Here is a 27,159-nt window from a genome sequence, read left to right on the forward strand (position 1 = left end):
AGTGAGCGGGCGGAAGCGGAGGGCTGGGGCGCCATGAGGGGCGTCGGGAGCAGCGGTGCCATCCGCGCCTGGGCCCGCCCGCTCCTGCTCCCGATGCCGGCCCGGCTGCCCCCGGCTCCTCGCAGAGGTGAGAGGCGCCGCAGCGCCGTGCTGCGGCCCCTCGGGGTGGGTGGCTGCCGGTGTCGGGTGAGCCGGGCCGTGTCTGTGAGCGGCGCTGGGGCTGCGCAGGGCGCTGGCCGGGCTCGGTGCGTGGGAGCGGCCGCGTCCCTGGAGCGCTGTGTGAGGGAGCGCTGAGCGCCTTCCCTCGGGGCAGGAACAAGGGGTGAGTTCCACGGGCGGGAGCAGCCGGGTGAGCGGCGTACGGGGCTGTCCGGCCGTGTTCGGGACGGGAGGAGCAGCCGGGGGCGCGGAGGGGCCTCACCCAGAGGGTGACGGGTTGGTCTAGCTCCGGGCTGGGAGAGGAGCATCCAGTCGAGATCAACCCAGTGAAAAAATCCACCTATGTGTTTAGAGGACAAGAGCAGTGTGTTTAAAAGCTGGGACAGCTCCATAAAAACGATGTTTTCAGATGGTTTGCATTATTTGTATGTAGCATTTGGTGCATCTTAACTCTAATATTGTCATTAATAATAGAGTGCTGTGGCTGGTTTAGTTATAGCCAAATCTTTATAGATAGCACATGACTTGATTTATCTAGTAGCGACAAAAAATTATAAATTCCCTGTTGTTTAAGTGTTATAAAGCTTTTGAGTCAAGATCTGGGTAAGACACAGAATTTGGTTAAGGCAGAGAGCCAGCAGTGCATATAGTTTCAAATAAACAGATTAAGAAGTAACAGGGCTGCTTAGATAACAAAGAATTAATGAGAGCAGAATCTGTAATATGTGAAACCACACAAACATAAGGTGAAGAGAAACATATTCTTGAAATAAAAGTAGGAGGAGCAGTGAAACCTGCTTGTGGGAGGGCACGTCATAAAGATCCATGGAGTATATCTTTAACTAATACCTGAGGCTAACTAATACCTCTTTAGAGATTAGGTGTTCCTGATCTCTAAGGTATTAGACACAAACATCATATCCTTTTACTGCCCTGTTACTTTTCTGGTGAACCAAGAAATTCATCCATCATGAAAATAAGACTTGTGTTTATTTTTTTTTTTTTTTAATTGTAGCTGAAAATGCTACACAAACCACTGAAAATGAGATATTTGGACTACATATAAGGAGGAGATTCTTTACTGTGGGGGTGGGGAGGCACTGGCACAGGCTGCCCGGAGAAGCTGTGGATGCCACATCCCTGGAAGCGTTCAGGGCCAGGTTGGGTGAGGCTTTGACCAGCCTGGTCTGGTGGAAGGTGTCCTAGCCCATGGCAGGGGGTTGGAACTAGCTGATCTTTAAGGTCCCTTCCAAACCAAACCATTCTGTGGTTCTGTGATAAAATAAAAAGCTGTTGGAATTAAGGCTCAGCGATTTAAATAAAACACCAATGAATGCTTAATTGCATAAAGTCATTCAGTGTTTTACAAGTGCAAAAATTATTTAAGTGATGTTTCCCAAATATTATAAAACAATTGGCTGTGGGGTTTATTTGTGCTGTATCAGGATGCTTGTCTGTTGCACAGCTACATGAAAACACTTCAGACAGATCTGTAAGTCCTGTTTAGTGTAAATTCCCTGTGGAAAATTGTTGATGGTTTCTGGTGGGTGCTGTAACCCAGCTTTTTGTTGCAACATCCATGCAGCTTTTCTGTGATGGAAGAAATAAAGATTAGTGTATTGCATAATAAGACAATCAACCTAAGATTAAGGCATGTCTGATTATTTCCAGGTTTTGCTGCCACGTTGGTTAGGAAGTCATATGATGTCAGAAGAGTTGATATCACTCCCCTGGAGCAGAGGAAGGTGACTTTTGATACCCATGCTTTAGTGCAGGATCTGGAAGCCCATGGTAAGTGATATCAGACAAATAATTCAAAGGAAAGCTTTTAATATTAAGTAGTGTAACTTTGAGTGCTGTCAGTTTTCCCAGAGTGCCAGTACCCGGTGGTGTAAAATGTTTTGGCAGCCTCTTGAGCAGGCTGGGGAAGGAGAGACACCTGATGGTGTGCCATACAAGCAATTGGGACATTAGATTTACCTCTTTGGTAGCTGTAGGCAGGTTTATGTGGTGTCTTCCAGCTGAGGAACAGAACACAGGTAACAAATGTAACAGTTAAAGACTTCTATAGCAAAAATGAAGCTTTTCAAGAAATTCCTTCTACTAGCCTGCTAAGAATAACTGAAAGGTTTTTTCCTAATGAGAAATATTTTCAGCAGCACGGTGCTGTGATGCATTCTCAGTGCCCACTCTTCTGTTTTGAGGAAGACTTGCTGAAGTCAGATAAAGACTCCATCCAGCTCTGGGTTCTGTCTCCTGGCAGCAGCTGAGAGTCAGAGCCTGCAGAGGAGTGTTATAACAGGGCAGATGTATGTCACACATCCCCTTGTGCTTTCCAAGTTTCCAGTTTCTGTCATCCTGGAGGTATTTTAAATCAGTGAAGAGTTTTAGTAACCTTCAGTGGAAATCTTTTCACAAGTTTATGCAGTCCCTGAGCCACTATAAACTGATTACTATCCAGAACATCCTTCCTCATGGAACTTCAGACATCCACATGTATTACTTATGCAGAATCTGGCATCTGTGAGGTGAATTTGATGCCCACTCAGCTCTTCTGTGGGAAGGAGTGAACATTTAATCTCTCATGTCACTCATGATTACGCAGACTTCTGCCATATTGCCCCATCGTTTTCCAAAGAGAAGAATCCTAGCTTGTTGCATTTTTCCTGAAGCAGTAGATTTTCCGTATTTTTGATTATTCATTATGCCCTTCTCTTAATATTTTCTGCTTCTGTCACATTCCATTCCATTTCATGCGTTCAGGGAACAGTGCTGGCATTACTTGACAACTGAATGTCCTATGGATTTGCACAGTAAAGTAATGTTATGTCTGTTGTGTTCTCTGTTCCTTTTCCTAGTAATTCAAAGGGTTTGGTTTGTTTTATTCATCCCTGCTGAGCTTTGAGCTGATGTCTTCATCAGACTAGCAACTATCTTTTTAAAATCCCAAGTGACAGTAGAAACTTTGTACAGTCAGAGGTTAGGATTGTTTCCACTATTTGGGTCTAATGATAATATGTATCAGTAGTTAAAAGATTAACAGTAGTCTGCTTGCTATGTTTATTTTTATCATGCTTGTCAGACTAGACAGCCTGCACTTCCCTACATCTCTCTAGAACTGCTTTTTAAAACTGGCACTTGCATTTTTCCAGTCCATGGGAAACCACGATAGGCTGTGAAATGTGACTTGTCCCAGGAACTGATTCAGCTATTTCTTCTTTAAGTTCCTTTAGAACTTGTGGAGTGAAGTCTGGTGCCAGTGGTTACTCAGTTTAATTTGTTATATAACTTCTACCAATACTTCTACCACGGTAACAGGTCTGTATAGGTAAAACCACAAAATTAAGAGAGCCATTTTAGTTTTTCTCAAGCTTTAGGCAGTTTTCAGGCTCCAGTCTCTTGCCTATATAAATTTTTCCTCATTTTCTATCTATATAAAACACAGTCATTTCTTGCTGTGGAGGAAGAGCAACATAAGGAATTGGCAAGAGCTTAAGTAACCCTGAAAATTCAGGGAAACTGAAGCAATTCTGTCACACTTCGTAGTGGAAGGAAGCTGTCATAAAGCATGCGTAGCTTTTTTAGACGCGTGAACCAGTGGTGCCACATGGACAGTGCCAGTATTTTAGAAGGGTGCAGCGGCATAGGCCTCTAAATATGTGCCTTGAAAGTGTTTTTCAGTGTTAATTTAGCGCACTTTATGAGATGGGGTAGTTGAAACACAACATAGTAGTCACATTGCTGGAAATAAGTCTCTAGGGCAAGAACTCTCAGCACTTGACCAGATGCAGCTAAAATGAGAGCAATTTTTCCCCCAGTATTCACCACACATCATCTGTAACACTTCAAATTTACACCAAGCTACAAAGTATACTTTTTATCATCAGAAAGTAGAAATCCCAGTTAAGAGTTCATTCTGCAGGCAGTGGATGCAGCAGTTTAAGAATCAGTTTTGTATATGTTCTTATCTCTGCAGGACAGTTCCAATATATGCAGAATGTCTTGTTATTATTCTATAGAATGCATGCTTTGTAGCTGAAGGTAAGTTTGGTTTTAACAGAATTTGTGAAAGTTCATTATGAAGTGAAGTTTTGCTAAATTATTTTTATAATGCATGAACGGCTGGATCTCATATGAAGAAATTTGGTCTTTCTGTCAGCTGCATGCCTAGACTTTCAGTATATTAAAAGGTGCTGGGCTTCTGATTTTTGCAGCATTAAGTTTGTTTTTTCTAGCTGAAGTCACAGTGCCTGGCTCCTGGCTGTCAGTTCTGAGTCATTGTGTGAATTCCCATGTGCTACTGTAGTTAGGTATGACACTTGAGTGTCTTTTGCTCCTTAACCAGATTTTTAATACCACCTTAACTTGTCATCCTTCAACTGTCCCCAGGCTTTGGGAAGGAGCAAGCACAGACCATCGTGTCGGCGTTGATAACCCTGTCCAACGTCAGCTTAGACACCGTCTACAAGGACATGGTTACACAGGCCCAGCAGGTAAAAACTCACCTGTGCTGTCTAGCTATAAAGGCTCATGTGTGCATCTTTAAAACACAAGTGAGCAGCTCTCTCTAGTACTGTAAACACCTCCCTGTGCCAGGTTTTCCTAAGTTTCACTTGGGATTTTAACAGATAGGCCCTGACCAGCTTCCACTGAAGTCTGACTACTTCATTGAACACAATGAAGCTTTTACAATTCCTGGGAAAACTTCAGTTGCCTTTACACTGAGGAGATAATATGCCTCATACCATCTTAAAATATTAATTATCAATATTGACTACACTATAAAAACCAGTGTTTCTACCTAATGCAATTCCATGCAAATTCTGTTTAGGATGCTTTACATGTAATAGGATTTCCAAAAAGACAGGTTTTCATTTTGATGAAAAAAAATCACAGACAGAAGTTCTTGTTTTCTGCTGAGATTTAGAAGGCAAAAAAAGTTAGACAACTTCTATTACAAGTAAATGCCAGTAAGATAAAATTTTTTTAGAAGAAAGGCTCAGCAGTTCAAATAAAATAGCAATGAATGCTTAATTACATGAAGTAATTGAAGAAGAATAGCACATAATTTCAGCTTGCACAGCCTTCTGGGGCAATGATCAAAACTGTTTCCATGCTAAATAGGAGGGTAACTTCCATATGCTGGGAGAAGGAGTGTTGCTTTCAGCATTCTAAAATTCTGAGTTTCTTCATTTATTTTCTGGTTTGGGTTTCTTCCTGTGTAGTGGTTGAATTCTGAACTTGTTAGTTCAAACCCCAGGAAGGCTTTTCTTTTCAAAGCTTTTTAGCAGTGTTTCACTTCTGTCCATCAGACTTTGAAGCTGGCAGTATGATACTCATTAAGTCTTTGGCTTTCAACGAGTTTGTAGGCAAGAAATGGAAGTGCTTAGGAAGAGCTGCATTCAGATCAACCAACAATTAATGCTTCTGAGGCTACTGAATGTTCACTGAAAGTGGAAGAGACTGCTGGAGTGACCTGTAGTTTCAGGTCTATTTCATTGCTACTTGGAACAACACCTCTGGCCTTTTTGCTTAAGTTCAGAGTTGGTGTATTAAAGCAACAGAAAAAGCACAAAATTCTTGAGTCTTTCAAACAAATTGCTGGTATTAAATTGTCCGTTTCTGTCACATCCTTGTTAGAGACACTCCCCACTTTGGGCTTTGCAGTAGCTAATTTAATCGTTTCAGACCTAAACATTTTTTCTTTACTTGTCAGAAAGAGTGCACCTTAATCAATAGCATGTTTTATTTTTCAAAGGAAATAACTTTACAGCAGATAATGGCACATTTGGACTCAATTCGAAAAGATATGGTCATCCTGGAGAAAAGTGAATTTGCAAACCTGAGAGCAGAGAATGAGGTACTAATATATATCTTCATTAAGCAGTTTAATTGCAGTATTTGTTCTGTTTTACCTGATGTACAGTTTTGTGGAACAAAATATAAATGTAGAAGTAATTCTGGATACTTTCATCAAAGTTGAAGAGTCTGTATGTTACAACTTCAGAGATCACATAAAAATGTATTTCACTTGCTGTGACCTGCCTCAGATGTTCTGTAAAGGATTCTAAGATGTGTACATTTTTTTCAGTTTCTGTAATTTTATTTAAGGGTAACTGCTAGTTTCTGGCCATTAACCATATAGTGCAGGTAGAGGAGTCAGCCATTCCTTTGCAATAATTTAATTAATTTGGTGATTGAGACACATTTTGCTTTTACTTCATGGTATTTTGGTATTTCTCTGCTGTCTTTAGACTCAGAATAACAAGATCATCATTGTTACAAAATAATTCCTTTATTTTGAACAAAATTTCCAGCAGATTATATATGCTTGTACATCCGAACACATTAGTTAGGATATTTAATCAAGAACAAATTGCCCCATTGGGAGGAAAAATGGAGAAAGAATAATTGCATGGATGCAGTGATAACACTTACATCACTGATTCATTTGGTTAAGTTTCCTGAATTTGTAAAAATCTTTTATTTTTTTCTTCTCTGCACTTAGAAAATGAAAATTGAATTGGATCAAGTTAAACAGCAGCTAATGGTAAGTAAACAGCAAGTACCTGCACACTCCCATTAGGGAGAATAAGTTAAGTAGCTATTTTCATAATCTTAATTTGTTTTAAAGACTGAAACCGGTAAAATCCGAGCTGACAGCAAGCTAGACATAAACCTGGAGAGGAGCAGGGTGACAGATATGGTGAGTTGGTCTGTGAGATGCCCTTATTAGCTCTGTGTTGTGTGTCTGTTGCTATAGCTGTGATTTATCTTTTATCCACAGTTTACAGATCAGGAGAGGAAACTGATGGAAGCAACTACAGAGTTTCATAAAAAAGTAAGTATTGAACAAAGCACGATATAGTTGTGCATTGCATGTTCTGTAAACCCCAAACTTTGATGAAAGCTAATACGTTTATGGGTGTGGTAAAGCAAAAGGCCAGGCTTTATCACTCAGGGCTGTTGCAGGTGTTTCTTGCCTGTGGGATTTAAACTAAACTCCAGTCAGCAGAGGGAGGCATTCCAGCCTCGTCCCTTGCTTCCCAAGTGCTGTCGCAGGCTGGCACAGCTGGGATGTGAGCTATCATGCTTCCTTTTTCCCAGTGTTAACTGATGAGCTGTATCACAGGGATGGTGCAGGTGCCTACAGCCAAGCAATTCAAGGGCTGGAGGTCCCAAAGCTGCTAGAGGACACCAAAGTCTATGGGGCTGAAGAGGTACCATGTCCCATCTTGAGCATATCTTCTGTTTTTGTGATATGCCTTGTGAATGTTTAAACCTTTGTTTTTCAGAAATGCAGGAATACTGTTCTGTGTGCTGTAGAGTATCTCCTTCAGGAGGCACTGGCACATCAGAGACAAAAGTCTGTCATGAGGGTCACAGTGAGACAGTGGCACAGGTTGCCCAGAGATGTTGTGGACTCCCCATCCATGACAGTGTTCAAGGCCAGACTGGATGGGCTCTGAGTAACCTGGTCTAGTGAAAGGTGTCCCTGCCCATGGCAGGAGGGTTGGAAGAAGATGGTCTTTAAGGTCCCTTCGAACCTAAGCCAGTCTGTGATTCTATGATCATTGAAGTTTTCTCTTTTATTGTCTCTATCCCTTCAGCAATCTTCCCAGATTGTACGAAGCAAGTTTTTCTGTCTTCTAAAGTCTCTTAGCAGTGATAGGTTGGAAATGTTCTTGTTTCTGGTAGCATGGTTTTTTAGTTCAGCTTTGGAAAGCTGAAGGGGCTAGAGACCATTGTCTAATATATGCTGTCTTTTAATATTTCAGGATGCAAATACGAACAGCATTATCTCAGAAATCAGTAATAAAATTGACACTGAAATAGCTTCCTTAAAAACACTCATGGAATCGAATAAACTTGATACCATTCGCTATTTGGCAGGTATGTGACAGGCAAGGAGGTGAGTACTGGTACTGGATTGTGGCTGTATAAAATTCTGTTCAGAAGTATATGCTAAATGAGGTCAACTGTAGCAACAGGCTACTGGGATTGGGTGGAGATCCTCTCCCTTTCCCCCTCCAGCTGGAAGAAATGTGACAGAGAACACAGAAGAGCTGGGAGCATGCCACCACGGGACTAGGATTGTGCCCAGAACTGGGATTAGGATGAATATGGACATGGTTTAAAAAAAATTAAAAGCCTAAATGCCTTACCCAGTGTGACAGTACCTCTGCTTGCTGCAGCAGCCATTGATGTGATGGAGTTGCTACAGAAGTTTTGCTGAGGTCATTTACATTACCCTGAAGGTTTGTTGTCATTCAGGACTGGTCTGAGAGTGACCAGTTCTGCCTCCCATTGAGTCTCCACAGACACAGTTTCTCTGAGGCAGGACTTGTACTTTCCCCCTGCCAAGCAGAACAAATTTCTGCTTATTCAAAAATATAGTTTGAGATTAGTCTTCTCAATATGTACATAACCAGTGAAGTTTTTGTTGTGTAGGAGCTGGATAAAAAGAGAGCAATGCATTATATCTGGAAGTGAGAATAAGTTCAAAGGAAAATGTAATTAGCTTTATTCTAACACTAATTGAAACAGCAGCATAACAAGTCCAAAAGACAACTCGTCAGGCTTCAGGGCTGCTGCAGTGTTTGAGAGCTCATTTTCAAATTCATTGTCATTTTGGTTCCATGGCAAATCTGGGATGTCTGATGTGAGCCCTGGTCTCCTGTAGCGCAGTTTCCAGTAGCTGTGTGGCAGTAGTACAAGCCCCTGTAGCCTGTGGTGCTCTGAGGTATCCAGCTTAGTTGTTAGGATGTGTCCCTGAAAACGTGGCTCCTCAGGCTGCTGCACTGGGCCTCACATCTCAGTACTGCTGCTGAGCAGGGCACGGCATCTGAGACCAGCCATTGGCTTCTGGAATTGTTCTGCCGCACCTGCAGCAATCTGGGAGCTTTAGGAGGCTCTTCTCTAGAGTTAATTCTTCCATCTGTTTGCAGCCAATTTCCTCTATGGATAAAGTGGTACAACAGCATTCAGCTAATTATCTCCTTTCTTTGTGTTTTGTATTTTTTTTTAACAGCTTCAGTGTTCACTTGCCTAGCAATAGCACTGGGGTTTTACAGGTTCTGGAAATAGATCTACATGGAATGACTGCACTAGATACAGACAGAAAAGGCCACCCAAGCAACACCACTTGGATGATGACCTTGGCACCTTTTGGTTTTGATATTCTAACTGTATAATAAAAATGCTTTCTGAATATGTAACACTGAAGATCAAAATAAGTGGGGGGAAGTAGCCAAATAGTAATATTTCATTGCCTCCTATTCAATACTATATTTGTTTCAAAGTATTTCTTACACTATACCAGAAAGTTTCCTGATATCTTTTAGAATTAAATCAGTTTTCTTTCTGGAAAATTCTCACTCTCAGCTCCTTTCAAAATGGAAACATTAAACATTTTTATATACTCTAGAAATGGGAATACAATTCCCAAATTAGAGTTCCCCAGTAGGGGGATGCTAATACCAGATTTCAACCTACCTAATCTGACCCAAGTAAATTAATCTTGAACATAGGTTCGGGATTTTGCTGCCAGTCTGTTCCTCAATTTTTGATGAATTGAAGCTTTGGGTTTTTTTAATTGAAACCCTTTGGTGTTTTGAATTGAAACCCTAATCACATATCTTCATATGTAAAAACACACTCCAGGGCCTTTACTAAAGAACCCTTTTTTTTCCTTGAAAACTGATTTACATTAATTCAAAATCTCACGTACAAAATGTCTCTATAGATTTTTGTTTGTATCTCCTGCAATTTCTGTAAGCCCAGAGGTCCAAAGAAGGGGGAAACTTCTCTGTCTTTGCCTTTCAAAGGGGAAATGCCTTCACTCCCAGCAGCTGTGTGGAGCCCTGAGACATAAATGCTCTTAACTTCCCCCATCAAGTAGTGCAGAGTATTTCCAAGAAACCTGCACATATTTTCTGGGCATAGTATCTGGCTTTTAAAATGGAAATACTCAGAATCTCAGTGGTGCCAGGGTGGTGGTGGTGGTGATCCTCCTCCCCCCTCCTCCAGGCTCTTTTGTAATCCTGTGGGACACACTGACCCTCGTGTCTGACACTGCCTTCTGAAAGGACTTGACAGCTCCTGTTGCAGAGTTGCAACACAAGTGGCTGCCTTCCAAAAGTGAAGCAGTTCAATCTTATTGAGTACAAATGCATATGCTTGGTTTGATTCTTTTAGTATAATACATTTTTTTTAAGTCTTTCTGGATTAACTTTGAAGTAAGAATAGGCCTTTTATGGGCTAAGGACTATTGTAGTACTGACTACTGGCAATTTTTTTTATTGCTGTTTTATTCTGTTTACAGTTGAATTTCTGGTATTCTGCCAATTCTTATGTTCCCTGCATTAAATTATTTATCATCTTCATTCAGAAAAATAAAATTAATTTCTTATATTTGCTGTCTGACTGAGAATTTCTGCATGAAAGTTTAGCACCAGTGGTGATGGAGGAAATAGCTCTTCTGGTGCAGCTTGTCACCACCACCCTTTCACACACCCTGAAGCAGGCTCTTGATGCAAGGCATATGCTGTTAAGTCAGCATGCCTCTCCTTCATGGTGCACACAAAAACATGGATTTTTATTTTTCAGTATCTTTGAAATTCTCAGAGATTAAGTTTTCTTTGGTACTAAGGAGAGGACAGATTAGGACTGACACTAAAATAATTATCTTCTAAGTCTCAAAATGAGCGTTCCAGAGGGAAAATAATTTCACAATAGCACACAGCTGACAGAAAACCTTTTATATGTGTAGTCATTAAATGGTTTTTAGGTATGGAGGAGAGGTCAGGGTTGCCTTTTCTAACTACAGGTTGCTCCCTAACTTAGTAAACCCTTCAGCCCTGAGTTAGACTCAGAGACCAACTGCTGCAGGTCATCTGGCACCTCACAAAGGAGTCACTTCCTGCCTTTAGGAATGCTTAAAGATGAAAACCAAGGGGCCTGGCACCTCTCTGCAGCTGAGAAGCAGTTCTCCCATCCACTATTCAGCTTCCACACTGAATATGCCAGGAGGTAATGTGCACTTTTTCCATCCTAAGGTGGCAATACAAAATAGACCAGTGAATGGAGATGCATTCCTCAGAATTACGAGGCCTGTGACTTTCTTGTTTTTAGGCCAGAGAACTGGAGAACTAAAAACCGATCAGTAAAAGGTAGGGTAGAGACCCACAGCTCGTCTGTAGAGCTCAGCTGTGCAAACACTTGGCATTATCTGGAATATTGCTTTTGTACCTCCAGTCTGCTGCCCCTCCTTTGAGGTTCGTTCCTCAGTGTAGTCGCACTCCTCCTGGGCTGCAGGCTGACTGCTTCTTTATCTTCGTCTTTGCGAGACTTGGTCATTGTCTCAGCTTCCTGAAACCAAGAATACTGCAGCCATTGAACAGGAACCGCTGGAAGGATGTGAAAATCTATGTCTGGGAGTAACCACAGAATACTGTGTTCAGACTGAAGCTGAGGGCAGAGCACAGTCCAGGGGCATGGGATGGCAGCACAGCAGTGTGAGACTTGAAGGTCCCCTGGCTGTAGCAGTCACTCAGCCAGAAAGGCTGCTTGGTTAGAAGCCAACTAAATAACAAAAAAAAAAAAAAAAACCCTGCCTAATGAAAAATACTGACAAAGAAAATGTTTGCCAGCCTGGCAATCACAAGGCTGAGAAGCAGAAACATCCTTGAAAAAGTGCAGCTGGCCTCTCTGAAATACAGCTGTGGCACCTAGCATCCAGAGCCTGAGATTCCACCAAGAAGCACAAAACCAAAGGACTGCAGAGGCAATTGACTGAAAAGGTGGGAAATAGTCTGGGAAATAAAAATGCCCCCAAAAAATAGAAGCACCATCATCTATTGCCATCCATTGTACAGGTGAAAAATAAAAAAATAGAAACATCATCACCGACTGGCTGCTTGCAGTGTTAGTGTCCCCTTCCCTCTTATGTCTCTATCATATAAAAAGAGCTTAATTTTAAATTCAAAATAGAACCTCTGTCTGAGAACTTCTAGTGCTGCATGTACTGTTCCTTTCCCTAACAGACTGAATTCTCTCCATGAATTTTCTATGAGATCTTGGGCTCTCATTCAGTATGCCTGACTGACTCCAGATGCTGTGACATGGATCAAGTCCCTGTTACTGAATTTGTCCCCCTCTGGGGACCCATGGTAGGAATCTCTACCGCCGTGCAGGCTGGGACACCTCTCCTGAAGCACCGCTCGAGTCTCAGACACCAGGTCTCAGCCGAGGGAAACTGCCAGTCACTGGATATGCAGTATGGAAGTACTCAGGATCAGCCCACTCCTTAGGTGAACATTAAGATGAAGAATAGCAGTGCTTCTCTGCCAGGATTTCTCAGGGAAAGAAACCAATACTCTTTCACAGCAGAGACACTGTCAAGGCCAGACGAGGGCTCCTGCTCACTTCAGCACATTTTCTGTAGACTGTGCCCTCTAACAGAGGGAACAAGCACACACAAGCAACAGGCAGGGGCCTCTGTGCCAGGCCCGGGGAGCTGGTGGGATACTCACCTCGGAGGCAGCAGAGGCGGTGCGGGTTTTCCCCCGGCCCTCTCGGAGCTGGTTTATCTCAGCACGGTAATCATCCAGCTGGCTCTCCAGCTTCTCCCGCCTGACTCACTCATATTCCAGCTGGGCCTCCAGCTCCCTCACAGCCCTGCCAAAAGCAAAAGAGACAACCAGAGCACGAAGTACATCCAAAGCTGCCCCGGCTGCTCCACGTGGCGCAGTGCCTTGCCAGGGAACAGGTCAGTCACGCAGAAAGCAGCGCAGCACGCCTCACGGCAGCTGTGCTCAGGCTCCGGACCCTTGGTGACAGCGCTGAGCAGCAGCTCTCCTTGCTCGGCTGCCAGCGGTGCTCAGCGATGGGTCCACGAGATGGAGCCGTCTGCCCGCACACCGAGCCCGGGCCGCGCTGCCTGTGCCCGGGCCAAGCTCCAGCTGCGGGGGAGGGAGAAGTGCCCAAGTAGCAACGAAGTTCTTATGAAACAGAGAAAAAGCACAAAGCCGGCAGCATTCTGGAAAGGTCAGGGGCAGCCTTCTCATTCACATCTGGTCCTTCTACATCCTTCCTATTGATTGGCTTAGGCACGGATGAGGAATGTTCAGATCACAGTTTGCATGACTGGCTTATACACAGTTGCACAAGATCTCACTGGCCACACCCTCAAGGGCTCCTAAATTATTTGAGATTCCTGGAACTGTTTAGCTGACACATAATTCACACATAAACTGAGTCTCTGCAGTTGAGCTGGCTCTCTTATGTATCAGGATGAATTATCACAGCTACAAGGATGGAAGCTCAGTAAAAGGAAAGGGGAGATATCTGCCCTATGCATTCAAACACAGGGGGAAGGCTCTCAGCAAGACCTACCATGTTTCCATGTTTCTGTTTCTCAGAGTAAGGAATTCCTGACTCAGGCCCTTTGAGCTACCAATCAGCCTTACTGACACTGCAAGAATGGCCTGTGCTCAGGGGATAGCTGACTTCTTCCATGCTTCCAATTAAAGAGGCACAGCTCCCAAACTGTGTGGCACACCCATGGTGACAATTTCCTGCAACGAACCCTGGTTAAAGCACTGTGAAGTGATTCACACCAGGCCTCTAACAGCCAAAAAACCTGGACTAAAGCAGAAATCTTCAAAATCTGCTCTACAGTGGCCTTCCCAAGTGGCAACTCCTGCTTTTCATCTAACAAAATGGTGTTGTCATTAGGTATTTTATCAATAATGAGGTTTTCTGGCTGACAATACAAGCACCTTGGGGTTTATCTACAGATAGGTACCCTGAGAAGGGTAGGCAGGTATTCTGAGAAGCCACATTTCTTTTCAAAAGAAGAGTTTAGAGCTAGGGATGCTTTCTAGTCTTCACAGGTGGAAGAAACCCTTCAGAGAACCTCACAATTTTTATAGTTTAGCCACACATGCCAGAGAAAGCAACACCACTTAAAGAGCCCCAGCAGAGCCTTCTTATAGACATTGTTAGTTTTTGAGCAGCTGCTCTATCCAAAATTAACTTCCCTGTCTGTCATTAGTCAACAGTGACTTTTCCATCATTAAAACCAGATTGCTCTGACCTTTTAATGTGGGCATCAACACTTAAGCTGGTCACTCTCCTCTAAAACCAGGAGAGACACTTCTAGAAGTGATGAGTCTCATCCTGAAGTACACGTCTAATTATGCCCGGGAAGTGCCTACACCTCTCCAAGAAGCTGAAAAAGGAGCTCATGACAACTAACTTGGACAGAGGTGTCTGTTACCTATTGTATACATATCAAGTTGAACAAGATGGACTTTCAGCATAAGCTAAGTCAAAGGGTGACCTGAAACCAGATGAAATCCTGACCTCAGTTTCCTGGCTCAGATATGGCTGTAAAACAAAGTACTTAGTTGCAATCTGTGACACCTATTATCTGCTTCAGATCCACACAGATTGCTAAATCTGCTGTCTTCTTCATGGCATATAATCCTCCCCGACAGTCTCCTCTCAGTGACCAGATAAAGACAGTGGTTTGGGTTGGCCCTAACATATGATGGAGGTGGTTATCTACAGAGACTGAGAACAGAGGGCAGCCAACTCTTTGACAGGCAGACATGGAGACAGGCCTGTCTTTGGAGGCTGCAGTATTGTTAAATCTCTACATCTCTGATAGACTTTTCTTTGAAATGTAGACAGTCTGTCCATCAAATCACCTGACCAACCTAACAGAACCATTTGATTTAATGGAGACATTGAGAATTAGACCTTATGAACAATGCTTCACATGCAAGGCCAGGTTTGCTGATAGTTGCTTTTTTCCCATCTCTGCTGTATATGCACTTCCATCCAAGCCATGCTAAGACTTTTGCCTATATTCAGATTTCCTGAAGGACAAAGCAGCCAGAAGCTATCAGACCTACTACACACATCTGCAGAAAAACCTAAAGACTGAAGAGATGATCTCGCACAAGAGTCATGGACCTATCAAGCACTTGTGTTGTGGGGCTTATCCTGGTGGTAGAAGTTTAGAAATAGCCAGACAAATTGCTGCAGTTCATTTCTTTTGGGCTGGTTGAAGTTGGTAAGTGGAAAAGACAGAATGGCCAAATGCAAATTTGAGTGTAAATCAGCTTTAAATGAGGATTTAAAATGGGTCCCACAGAGTTAAACATTAGCAGGGCAGAATGACCTTACTTCTCAACTTTCCTTTCTTCTTGTCTCATCTTCCTCTCCTCTTCAGTTACTCCCCCCAGCTGTCTGTAGTTGTTGTAGGCAATTTCTAGAAGTCTCTGAAGTTCTTTAATCTTGTTATAGGCCCTTACTGTAAGACAGAGTTCTCCAGGTAGGTAAAATGCAAGAAGACAGTCATGCTGAAATCCAATAGTCTGGAAAATAGTCTCACAAACGTGAGAGCAGAAATCAGACTGCTCAGCAAACACTGAGCTACACCTGACACCCACACAGCAAGCAGATGTCAAAAACAAATAGCAGTCCAACACTGTTGCACCAACATGGATTAAAATGATATAACAATTATGATCTGATTGCCTTCTGCTTGCTTTCTAATATTCCACAATTTGTTTCAATGCTCAGTACTACAGATATCCTGTCAACCATCTCATAACAAAAAGATTAGAGCAGTTGGCTGGGACTGTCCTAATTAGGACTATAATGTCTTGATAACAACTTTTGCAAACAAGGAATGATGGAAATAGAGTGCTTACTGCGTGCATTCATTTTCTCTGCTTTATCCAGGGTTAAATCTTCTTTGCTATCTGTACTCCCTTCTACACCATGTGTTTCAAAAAACTTGATGTTGTTTGCATCTAGTTCTTCATCACTAGAGTTGCTGTTTCTGGTTCTTGGTGTCAGAAGTTCCACAGCTGCCAAGTGGCCAAATCTGCACAGAGAACAGTTAAAATGTGGAAAAACACGTGTGGTAGAAACTCTCAAACTGCCCATGTTCCCATTTATCAGAGGGGTTTCAGAGCTAAAGGAAGCCCTGTACACACACTACAACTATCTATCTGCTTTTTGTAGCATTCTTATGGCATGAGCTCTGCCTCGATGGAATCTTATGGCAATGGCTCCTACATCAGAGGCATCTCTTTCATTTGCAGGGTTTCTTAATTGAATCTCATCAGAATCTGCGTTATTTTTATTAATGCAAAAATCAGCTGGCATCTGCTACTTCTCATTTACTTTGTACAGCAAACTGTGAGCATACAGGCTCAAAGCTGTCCTCTGGCAAATGAGCTAGTTTTCCTCTTTTGTGTCTGACCTCACTAAAAATAAAATTAAATTAAGTGAAAATTAAAACCTTTTGTAGTTACAATATTATAGCTACAATACAACCTTTCTTATCACTCAGAGCTGGAATTCATAAGTTTGATCTGTTTTTTCTCCATCACTGAAAATCAGGATTAACTCCAACAAAGTTGACATGATATTGATACTCAAATAGTAAGTAAATAAGTGTCAGAGCTACAGGATATGTACTGCTACCTCTTGGCTACATCCTTTGGAGTCTCTCCAGCATCATTTGTAATGTTACAGTCAGCTCCCATTTCAGCCAACCACTGTAAGCAATGGACATGCCCCTGTTCAGCAGCTAAGAGAAGGAAGGCATACACAAGTCAATTATATACAACTGAAGTGTTTCAAAGCTAAAATGTCCTCCTCTTGTCATTTTTAGACATGTCAGAGATTGGGTTCACTAAGACACTACAAGGGAGATACTATTTCAAGAGGAGCCTCTGTGTCAAGATGCTGACAATCACTTGGGTACACACAGTTTTGGGGAAGAGCATGCAGAGTGGTTGGTGGCTCTTTCTAGTTCTGGAAATGTACTGGCAGCTCTTGCTGAACACGAGCTAAATTTGCTCAGTCTCATGTACAAAGCACAAGACACACAAAAAACTGCTGCCCCAGTAAGAAAGGCATGCATGCCACAGTTTGGCAGCCAAGCGCTGTCACCTCTCCCTGGCTCTGGGCTCGCAGGGGTCAGACACAGCTGGCAGCCCCAGCCTGTGGGGTGTGTGCTGTGTCTCAGGAGAGAGAAGCAGGGCTTTGTGCTGGAGCTGAAGGTACAGAATTTCTTGGGGCAGACACTCAAGGCAGCAGCTCTCAGCAGCATCCTAACACAACCCTACTCATATGATGTGCCATGGCCACTGCTCCCACCACATGGTGCCAGAAACAATGTCTCACTTATGGAAGATGGTATTTGGCAAGTCTAGATGAAACTGTACATTGATTTTTCTCAAGGAAGAATAAATCCATTTCTTGACAGCACTCCCTGTTGGATATTTTTATTTGTTTTCTCACTGAGAAAAGCAAATGAAGTTACAACATCAGCATGGAAACACTGGGGATGAAATAACTATAGGTCGGTATCATTCCAAGAAAAGAAAGTGGGATTTTAAAATAGCTACATATCAGTTATTTTAATAAGAACTTCAATTATGTTTTTTTAAAATCCTACTATATATCTAGTCAAAAAGAAATGTAGGAAATTTGCTAAAAGCATATTACAAAAATGCTTCCCTCTTTCTTTCATCTTTTGTTTCTTCTTTCAGACAATACTGTGAAACCCCAAACACAAAATAATCAACCATTTTTTCTGTAATGCCAGCAGTCCACTACATGTCAAAGTGTCAACCAGAAGTTTACCTTTCTTCACAACATCCTACCAAATTACTTTGTTGTAGTTTTTACAACATATCCCCACAGTACTGATGTGTTCAGGAAACAAAGTCCCAGGCCACAATACAGATCATTCTTATACTTAGCCAGACAGATGTTTCTAAAAGCCACATCTTGCCGATTAAAAAAAAAAAAAAATCAGAACTATTTAGTTACATTAAACTAAGTGAAAATTAAAAACTTTTACAGCTAGAATATAGCCTTGCTTATCATTCAAAGCTGGAATTCATGTGCTTGATCTGTTCTTTCTCCATCACTGAAAACCAGGATTAATTCCAACAAACCTGACATGATATTGATAGACAAATAGTAAATAAATGTCAGAGCTACTTAGTTTTCCATTTAGATGTTGATTTCTCTTCATTGTAAGCTCTTTTTCCTTGACTTGAGCTTGGCTGTATTGTTTTCAAAGTGACCCATGCACACATGCATTACAAAATATGGAGTTTGGGGCTGCCTTTCCAAGTCCTTAAGAAATGAGATGCTGTTTTTCATTAAGTTTATCTGATAAGCAGCCACTTGAAAAACAAAGTAAATAAATCAACAACAAAGAGTAACAAGCTGAAACACAGATCATATTTACTGACCTTTGTGAAGGAGAGTGGATCCCTTATCGTCCCGCTCATTAATGTTGATTACTCCACTTCTCACTAGTCTTCTAACCACTAGTAAGTCCCCATTGAAAGCTGCATCATGACCTGGGAAAGCTAAAACTGAAAATAAAAAGGCACATGTTTTCAAGCAGATGCCAGCAGTTCTACTGAATATGCCGGTATTTGTCTCACAGCTCACCTCTCATAGCTACTTATGTATGGACACTTCAGAGGTAGCAAGGATAATGCTCCTTAATCAGCTGAAATGCAGCTGTGTAACCAGCAGTGCTCACTAGACACTTGACTAAACATGTCTTAGTTATGGCTACAGGCATCTCATGCAGTTAAGAGATTAATTTCACTGACCTGAAATAACAAGTACATGTTTGTGTACTTCTGCAGAATTACACATAATGCCTTTTTAAAGTGTATCTTGATATACACTCACCTTCCTGTGTCTCTGGATGTTCCTCCTCTTTTTCCACACCATCAATATATTGCAGAATATTATCTTTGTAGAACCGTTCAGCCAAGTCCCTTGGAGTCTCTCCATGGTCATTCCTGGCTTTCAGAGCGTGCGTAACACTGGCCATTTTCCTGACCAAGAACTTAAAGCAATGCAAGTGTCCTTCCACTGCTGCCAGATGTGCTGCAGCACAAATGAAACAAAGGGTGCTAGAGCTGAGCCCTGCTGCCCACTGAGAAAGCAACGCTCCCACCACTGGTTAGAGCTGGCCCATCTACCAGCACATGAGCCATCCAACACTGCACAAGGGGAAGAGCAGCCTCAGCTGAACTGTGGATGTTCAGCTCCCACCCAGGACACAGTTCAGCTCTAGGCAAAGGAGGTAAAGTTGCCAAGGTTGAGATCTGCAAAGATGATTCCCTGGTGGAGCTGACTGCAGGAGACAAAACAGACTCCCAACAGAGCACCGAGGCCTAGCCCAGAGTGCACTGCTGGGGCCTCACTTCCCCAGGAACATGGATCTCCCTGCTGTCCCAGAGATACTCCTTACAGGGGGACAGCAAGCACTGTCCTTGATTAGGAGCTAAGGCCATTTCTGCTTTAGGCTCTACTGTGCCACCACAAACAAGTTGCATCACACCCTTGCTTACCTCACCCATAAAATGAGAACAGTGACAGGTGCTTTACTGGACAAAATATTTGAAGGTACATTCCTCACCTGACCTTTAGGTTATGCAGAGGTTTACTTATTTAATAATGCTACAGTGCTGGGCCTATAACAACAAAAGAGGTACCAAACACATGCTGACTCGTTTGACATAAGTAATTGCCTCTAATCCCATTAATGAGAAGAACTTGCCAAATAAATGCTTGTTATGATCTCTCGCTCCATGAAAATGCTCTATAGCAGCTGGCTGATGTTCTAGAGACAAAAGGATTAATTTGTCTCCAGTTAAGAATCTCACTATCTTCATAAACAACAATGTACACAGGACCCAAAAAACCCATTTTGGCATACACAAATTCATTTTTGGCATACACAAGAAACCATACTATATATAGCAAACCAAATCATCCACAGCTTTCCAGAGCATAATTGCTCTACAAGATTATGGACAATGGTTTTACAGCAAGTTGACAATACCCCTGTACAGATGATTGTTTAAAATGTGAGCTTCACTGAAATAAGGGCAGTTGTTGCCATTGTCTGAATTTTAGTCAGTGAGTTAGGTTCTCAGGGAGAAGGGAAAAGAAGGGTACCATGCTAAAGGTAAGTCACCTAGTGAAAAACTGACTCAACCCTCACGAATCCATTTTCAGATACCTAAAATCTGTTGGTGTCCCAACTTCTCTGTGTTTCATCTTGACTTTAATAAAATCAGACTAACAATATTCACTCTTCTCAAAGCCACAAGTCAAAAAATTGTGTCTGTGAAAAATATTTAGAATAGGTTTGACTAGTGAGCAATAAAAGAAGCATGGACGTGGCCCAAAAATGAATACACAGAGAAAGCAAATTGAAATGTTCAGTTAATAAGCACAGCCCATTCTATGCTCATTGAATGAGACACAATTTTTTTTTTCTTCCAAAATATTGGCAAGGAAATTAGCAAAGATAATTAGACCCCCTTGCTGTAACACAGGTATACAAAAGATGCAGACAGTTTTTAAGTTTCAGGTGCCTGGCACTGCAACCTCAAATAATTTCTTCCAGTATTCTCTTAGGAAAAATTATTGCACCATTCAGCTAATCTTGAAGCTGAAGCGCGTAAAGATAATTTAAGTTCACTTCTGTTACACAAGCAGACAACAAGCTGGTTTGCACAGTACTTCTACTAATCTGTTCCTAGCCATGTTCCAAAATATCCTCTTTCCTTTAGGAGATAACATGATCAAATGAAACAGAACAAAGGTTGGAAGATCAAGCTTCTGTAGATGTCAAAGTACAACAAAAGCAGTTTTCTCCTAACCATTTAATACAGAGCATTTAAGTAGAACTGCGCTGGCATCTGCTTTCTCTCCACAGAAGTCTGTTATCAGGGAAGTGTTCCCAAATGCAAATAAATCTGCCTTCCATGCTGCCCCCAGGGTGCCTCACATCCTGACCCTTATTGCTAATGCACCAGATCTCCTGCTGGGATGTAGGAGCCTCACATCCTTTAACAAGACCCAGGTTTGCAAAACACAGCATGGCTATCTCTTTCCTAGATAAGTAGTCCTTAGTAGAGGGTAAAAGATTTTAAGAAGGGATTTATAAAGATAACTCTGTACAAGTTGTAGAGAAAAACATATGCTCTTTGGAACAAATAATGTGATAAACTATTAGAAGGAACATGCTAAAAGGGAAAGTATGCAAGGAGAATCCAAGACAGGAACAATACCATTGAGCTTACAGAGGATATTGTATGTTAGGGAGAGGGATACTGGAGAAAATACAAAAAGCAAGGAACAATCACTGGCAAATTTTTATGCTGAAGTGAATACACTGATAATTATGAAAATAAGTTACAGATAATCCAGAAAAAGCAGTATTCCAGAAATCAAGATGAAGAAATGACAGGAAAATTAAAACAACTGTTTTACAAAATCAGTTAAGAAACAATGGGATATAAAAATTTGCATGCAAACACACCAGAACCTCATCACACTGGCATCAAGTCAAAAAGTAGCACACAGCAGCTGAAACTGCCCCCCCCCCCACCTGTCCTTCTCCTGGGACCTCCACTGGCACACGAGCTCCATCACACACACACACAGAGGAGATGCTGCTCACCTGCTCCCAGTCAGGCTCAGCCTGCTCCACATCCCAGCATTTGAGAGCTCTCAACCCTGCTAGCAGCAGCAGGAAGTGAATGGGATACTGTCACCAACAGAGTAACACTTTGGATTTTATAAATCCTCCCATCATTGGAAAAATGAATGTGGATTGCATGGAATCAAATAGCAAATGTTGCTGCTGTGCATTAGTTATAATTTGCTCAATCATCACATTTCACAACAACTGTAAACAAAAGGATGTAAACATGATTTATCCTGATATACCTGGAAGGTTTCCATTGTTATCCACATCATCTACACACGCTCCCCATCGAACAAGAAGCTGCAAACATCCCAAGCGACCGTGAAAAGCAGCATAATGAACAGGTTTCCAGTCATTCCTGTCTGAAACATTTACATCCTAAAATGAAAGTAGCAGGTTAATTCATTCACTTCTGAATCCTAAGACACAAGACAAATTTTATATATGGGAATCAGCTGTTCATTGTGTTAAATTATTTAAATCAAACCAAGTAACATTTTCCAAAGTTTATGCATTATACGCAGTTCCAGTTTCAAGACAGGTACTTTTCACAGGTTCTTGCTTTTACTTAATACACTTAGAAAAAGTACATTTTTAGACACGTTTTTATCATCATAATGACCTGCATTGGTCATTATTCCTTAAATAAGCATCAGGACTAATTTTCCTTTTTTTTAAGTTTATGTCTCCTTTACTATAGAAGATTTTTAGAACTGCAAAAAATTACCATCACCCCAGTACCTGATGCTCAACTAACGCCATCCTCAGCGGAAGGTGATTTACTCACATTATAGATTCTCTCTACATTTTTTGATCACGTCCCTAAATGTATATCACAATCTAAAAAAACGGGAATTTACCCACGGAATAAATCCCCCCACAGTAATTAATCCACAGCCCTAAACGTCAGTTTAAGCGAGGGAGAGTTTTGCTCGAGAGAGGCTTGGGGAGTGCAGCGTGCCTGGCGGCAGGAGTCTCACCGCGCCCGTGCGCAGCAGGCTGTGCAGCGTGTACGAGTGCCCGTGGGCTGCAGCCAGGTGCGAGGCCGTGCACCCGCGCTCGTCCCGAGCTGCTGCGTCCGCTCCGCTCAGTAACAGGGCCTGGAAGAAATGCAAAGAACACGTTCATTTCACAAGATGAAAAAGCAAACATTTCCCAGAAGGATGGTTTATGATGACCAGCAGGATAACTCTGGGCTGACCTCAGGGGTCTGGTATTGCACAAAACAGATCTGTTTGCACAGACAGCGCAAATGAGTGCTCAGCTTTGAAAATTACTAACTTAATTTGACATGTCAAGACATCAAGATGAGCTACTCATAGCTCCCTGAGGGGCTCCCTCAGCTGATCTTCATAATGAATTTGTCCAGTATTAAGGTCTGTCCTACTAGCTTTTGCTAGTGAGGATTTGCAGTACCTGCATGCAGGCATCCTGCCCTCGGATGGCCGCCAGGTGAGCCGCTGTCCAGCCTCTCACAGTCACGCGTGCGGTGTCAGCTCCATGCCAGAGCAGCCACTGAAGGCACTGCTCAACAAAACCAAAGGGCTTTTTATGTAACTATTCCCATCGTGTCTCTGAGGCACGTTTCAGCTAGAATTTATCCAGCAAAGTTGCATTTCAAAACAGTGTTGGAATACTTCCTTATGGAAATAGGAGACCCCAGAGCATGCCTTAAACAGGTATTTGTGCCATAGGAAGTTATGGGTAAGTTATACTTTCCAGGATTCACCCAAGGGTTCAAAATGTGCAAATAACCTACTAATTCAGATCCTAGTATCAATGTTACAGTATGACTTTAACATTTCACTCTTCCAGATTTAAAATGTAATCTGTGAGAGTATTCATATGGCATGAGGTAAAAGCACTGGGAAAAACAATGCAAACATGCTCACATGAATTCCAGCTAAAATTAATGGCAGAAAAAAAATCACGTCTAAATTTAAAGACTCATTTAAATTATTAGGCTTCTTAGGCATATGTAATCCCATCTCTCTTCTCATCCTTCCGTGGCCTAGTTTTGTTTTATTCATCTTTTTCCAGCAGATATCATTGCCTGAAATGGAAAGCTTTATGAAATATCCAAAGACAGCTAGAGGAACAGTTAGAACTTTTTATTATATATTATTATGATTTATTATCTTCTTTCAGGCCACCTTACAGCTTCCTCCACTATTTCTGCCAAGGAGCTTAGTGACAAACAGATGACAGATAATTCAATAAAGTCTAACAGACTGATTGCAAAGTAGGAGAGTCAAATGAAAAATGGCAGAACTTATAGAGGCAGAAAGGGTAGGTAAGTAATCTGGTTTTGGGGCTAGCATGATGATTAGCATTTTCTTGACAGTGTCTCTGCATTCCAGAAGCAGCTCTGCACTTAGCAATTCTTGAGTCTAGCAAGAACTTCATGTTTTTTCTTTTGGGACACAGATGGCCTTGCTGCTTCAAGTTTAGATTGCTGTGGACAATGAACAAGGAGGCTGCAAGAAGAAGGAAAATGTTGTGCTGAACACAGCAGTTCAGTCTTTCTGGAAGTTTAAAATACTGATGCAATCACCTGCTGATTTCTCTACCATTATTCAACAGTTTCATTTATTAAAATAAAATGTATTAGGACTACTTCTATGGGGAATGAGGCATGGGACATTGGTAAGCAGAATGAACATATTTTCATGTCACTATTCACCTGTTTCAGGCACCTTCAGAACATTTTACACATCCTACAGGGTTTTCTAGGTGTCTCAAGAGAAGGTGAAAATGCAGTAGAGACAAAAGAAGGTCATAAGTCTGAAAGGGAGGCCATAAAGCACATTTTGCTCAGAGTAAGAAACCAAATTATTTCATAAAATACAGCAGAGCTGATTAGGTAAATTTCCTGGGTCTTCAGAAAGAAAAAAATAAAATCAAAAATCCTGTACTCCTGCCCTTGGTGAATATATTAAATAAGAAAAACAGGCAAAGATTATTGATTTAGTCTGGTCATAGCAATGTTTTGTTCAGCCTCTCCCAAAGAAGGAAATATGAACATATAAAAGCCCAGCTATACTATACAATAAGGTAATGTTTTACCTCCAGACTTCCCGAGTGGGCAGCACACTGCAAGGGTGTGAATTTGTGAACTACATCCACTTCATTAATACTGGCTCCATTTTTTATCATCGATGCAAGCTGTTCTACATCACCAGCTTTCACTGCTTCATGCACACTAGTGTAATTTTGCTTCTTCTTGACAACTAGTGAGGAGTAATAAAAGGGCATTAGTCCACTGCTTAAATCAGCAACATTTAAGAGACAGAGAATGTGTGATGAATCAAAAAAATATCAGAGTTGACATTCATGGCACAGAATCAAACTCTAAATGTAGAAGCAGTAGGATGAAAGAAAAAAAAAAATCTTTGTCACCAAGCCATGGTATCAAATGACATGGGTTCTCCCTTCAGGCCTTTCCACTGATTAACTACATGACTGGAAACAATGAGAATTACATATCCAAACTCCTTGCAACATCTTGATACCTTGACAACACTTGTAAACAGAAATATGAGATGTAAGTAGATCTAATGGCTAAGGGGGCTGACTTCAGATAGCCAAAAATGAAAGGAACCTAAACCAATTAGTATTCACCTTCTGCAGTAGTCATCATCCCAGTACCAAAATGCACCAACACTCTGATTACATTTCACACTGCTGGAAGTCCTGAAGAATTGGGCTACTGTTTAGCAAGTCAAGAAAGCATAAAACTGAAGGTATCAAGGTATTAGTGCCTCAGCTTCTCTGCCTATGGAGAAGAAATAGTAGTAGCAGTTAACACGGTTACACAATTTGAGTAAAAAAATATTAAAGAATATAAAAGAGATATTGCACAGGCGTGTTTGTCATATTTGTAAAAAGTCACTAGATATAATTAAAAACATCCTCTGCAGTTTATCAGTGCCTATTTTCATGTAATCTGTAGTATGATAGTAGAGCTCGGGTAGATTTTGGGGTGCTACAGAGAGGGGGGGGAGTGGAGCTCCAGCACTCCAGTCTGACAGCAACACACCCTGTGCGTGCTGTAACACACCCCTGGGTCCTGTGTCTCACCCCACCTCCACCTCCCCAGCTTGGCAGGCTGCATCACTGCCCTGCACAAAGCTGAGAAAACTTCAAAACCAGGATTCCATCCTTCAAAACACTGTACAAACAAACAGCAGCAGCAGCACAGAAACACAGAAAAATTCTGGCAGGAAGGGGCCTCAAGAGGTCATCTAGTTCATGTTTGAGTTGTTTAGGTTATTTTGAAGAACAGTTTCACCATGACATAATTTTCCCCCAAGGAAGAAATTGCTCATTATACCAAGTGAGGGTTACAGACTTCAGCTGAATGACACATCACAGGCAGGCCTGGCTGATTACACTGCTCGGCAAACTTCTCATGTTTAACACAATGTTTCAGTACAGCAAGTTCAAGGCAACTTTTTTTTTTTTTTCCCTTAACCCAGAAGGAAAGCAAACAAGGCCCACCAGCAGAAAGAATTTTGTCTCCCCTCTCCCCCTGGATACCTACTACTGCACGAAGACAAACGCCAAGGGCGGGTGGCTGCACTGGCTTCTTGGCACAAGACAAAGGTGGCAGCCTGGGACTGAAGCTCAGAAAAAAACTGTTAACATCAATTCTGTAAGAAGACACATTGATGTTGAAAGCGAAGGCCAGGCTCCACAATTCTAGTGCAATTTTTTTTTTTTTTTTTAACCAAAAACTGTTATCAAACACTCGTTCAATGTTCTGGGAGAAAACTTTGCAGAAAGAATTCAGTAAGCACTTTGAGATCGGTACCGGCCGAAAATCCAGTTAAAGAGATTAAGTGAAGGGCATGGCTCGGAATAGGGAAAGGCACAATTCAGGTGTTGCGATGTTTCCGTAACACACAAACCCAATCCCCCGGAGCTCGGCTTTGTCAGCGCCAGCGCCGCGGGAGCCGCCGGCCCGACCCGGCCCGACCCGGCCGGTCCCGCCCGGGCGGAGGCGGAGCTGCCAGGCCCGGGGCAGGGGGAGGGCCCGGCCGCCCGGCGCCGAACACCGCCTTTCGCTGAGCTTTTGGTGGCTATGGAGCCTCCTCCTGCTGTGTATGCATCCCGGCGGAGCCCCGTGCCACAGACCCGGGGGCTCGGGAGAGCCCGTCCCGCCCCGCCCCACAGGGCCGGCCGCGGCGAGGGGCCGGGGGAAGGAGCAGGCGGAGGAGGGGCGGAGCGGTCTCACCGGCCGGAGCGGGGCACAGCCGCCCCTCGCAGCACAGGGGCCGGCAGCTCGCCGCGGTCGCCTGGAGCAGTTCCCTCCAGCTGCTGCTGCTCCCCGCCCCGGCGTTGCCATGGGCCCCGGGCTCGCCCTTCCCGCGGAGGAAAATGGCGGGTGGGGCGGGAGAGGCGCGGGCCCGGCCCTGCCGCTCGGGCTGCGCTGG

The 27,159-nt window shown here is 42.6% G+C and overlaps 2 protein-coding genes across 5 annotated transcripts; one reads left to right on the forward strand and one right to left on the reverse strand.

Annotated features, from left to right (window-relative positions):
• CCDC90B (coiled-coil domain containing 90B) lies at positions 1-10,572 on the forward strand. 4 transcript variants are annotated; one of them, XM_041414132.1, is made up of 10 exons: positions 13-322; positions 1,831-1,950; positions 4,136-4,200; positions 4,549-4,652; positions 5,918-6,019; positions 6,668-6,709; positions 6,794-6,865; positions 6,947-7,000; positions 7,938-8,052; positions 9,191-10,572. In XM_041414132.1, exons 4-10 carry the CDS (start codon positions 4,632-4,634, stop codon positions 9,244-9,246), a joined length of 462 nt encoding a protein of 153 aa, XP_041270066.1. In that variant the 5' UTR covers positions 13-322; positions 1,831-1,950; positions 4,136-4,200; positions 4,549-4,631; the 3' UTR covers positions 9,247-10,572. The 4 variants fall into 4 exon arrangements, with proteins under 4 accessions (XP_041270064.1, XP_041270066.1, XP_041270065.1 ...); XM_041414133.1 differs by having other exon boundaries at positions 106-127; XM_041414130.1 differs by lacking the exon at positions 4,136-4,200 and having other exon boundaries at positions 1-127.
• Positions 8,061-26,380, reverse strand: ANKRD42 (ankyrin repeat domain 42). The gene is given in 14 exon segments (XM_041414129.1): positions 8,061-9,117; positions 11,410-11,529; positions 12,693-12,837; positions 15,355-15,481; positions 15,885-16,060; positions 16,666-16,771; positions 18,453-18,578; positions 18,907-19,107; positions 21,967-22,102; positions 22,705-22,824; positions 23,141-23,248; positions 24,791-24,954; positions 25,346-25,499; positions 26,268-26,380. Coding segments are annotated over 13 exon segments (1,581 nt in total). The 5' UTR covers positions 25,365-25,499; positions 26,268-26,380; the 3' UTR covers positions 8,061-9,084.
• Between the last annotated feature and the right edge of the window lie 779 nt (positions 26,381-27,159).

Source organism: Onychostruthus taczanowskii, unplaced genomic scaffold, assembly GCF_017590055.1.
Source record: "Onychostruthus taczanowskii isolate IOZ18803 unplaced genomic scaffold, ASM1759005v1 scaffold44, whole genome shotgun sequence".
NCBI lineage: Eukaryota > Metazoa > Chordata > Aves > Passeriformes > Passeridae > Onychostruthus > Onychostruthus taczanowskii.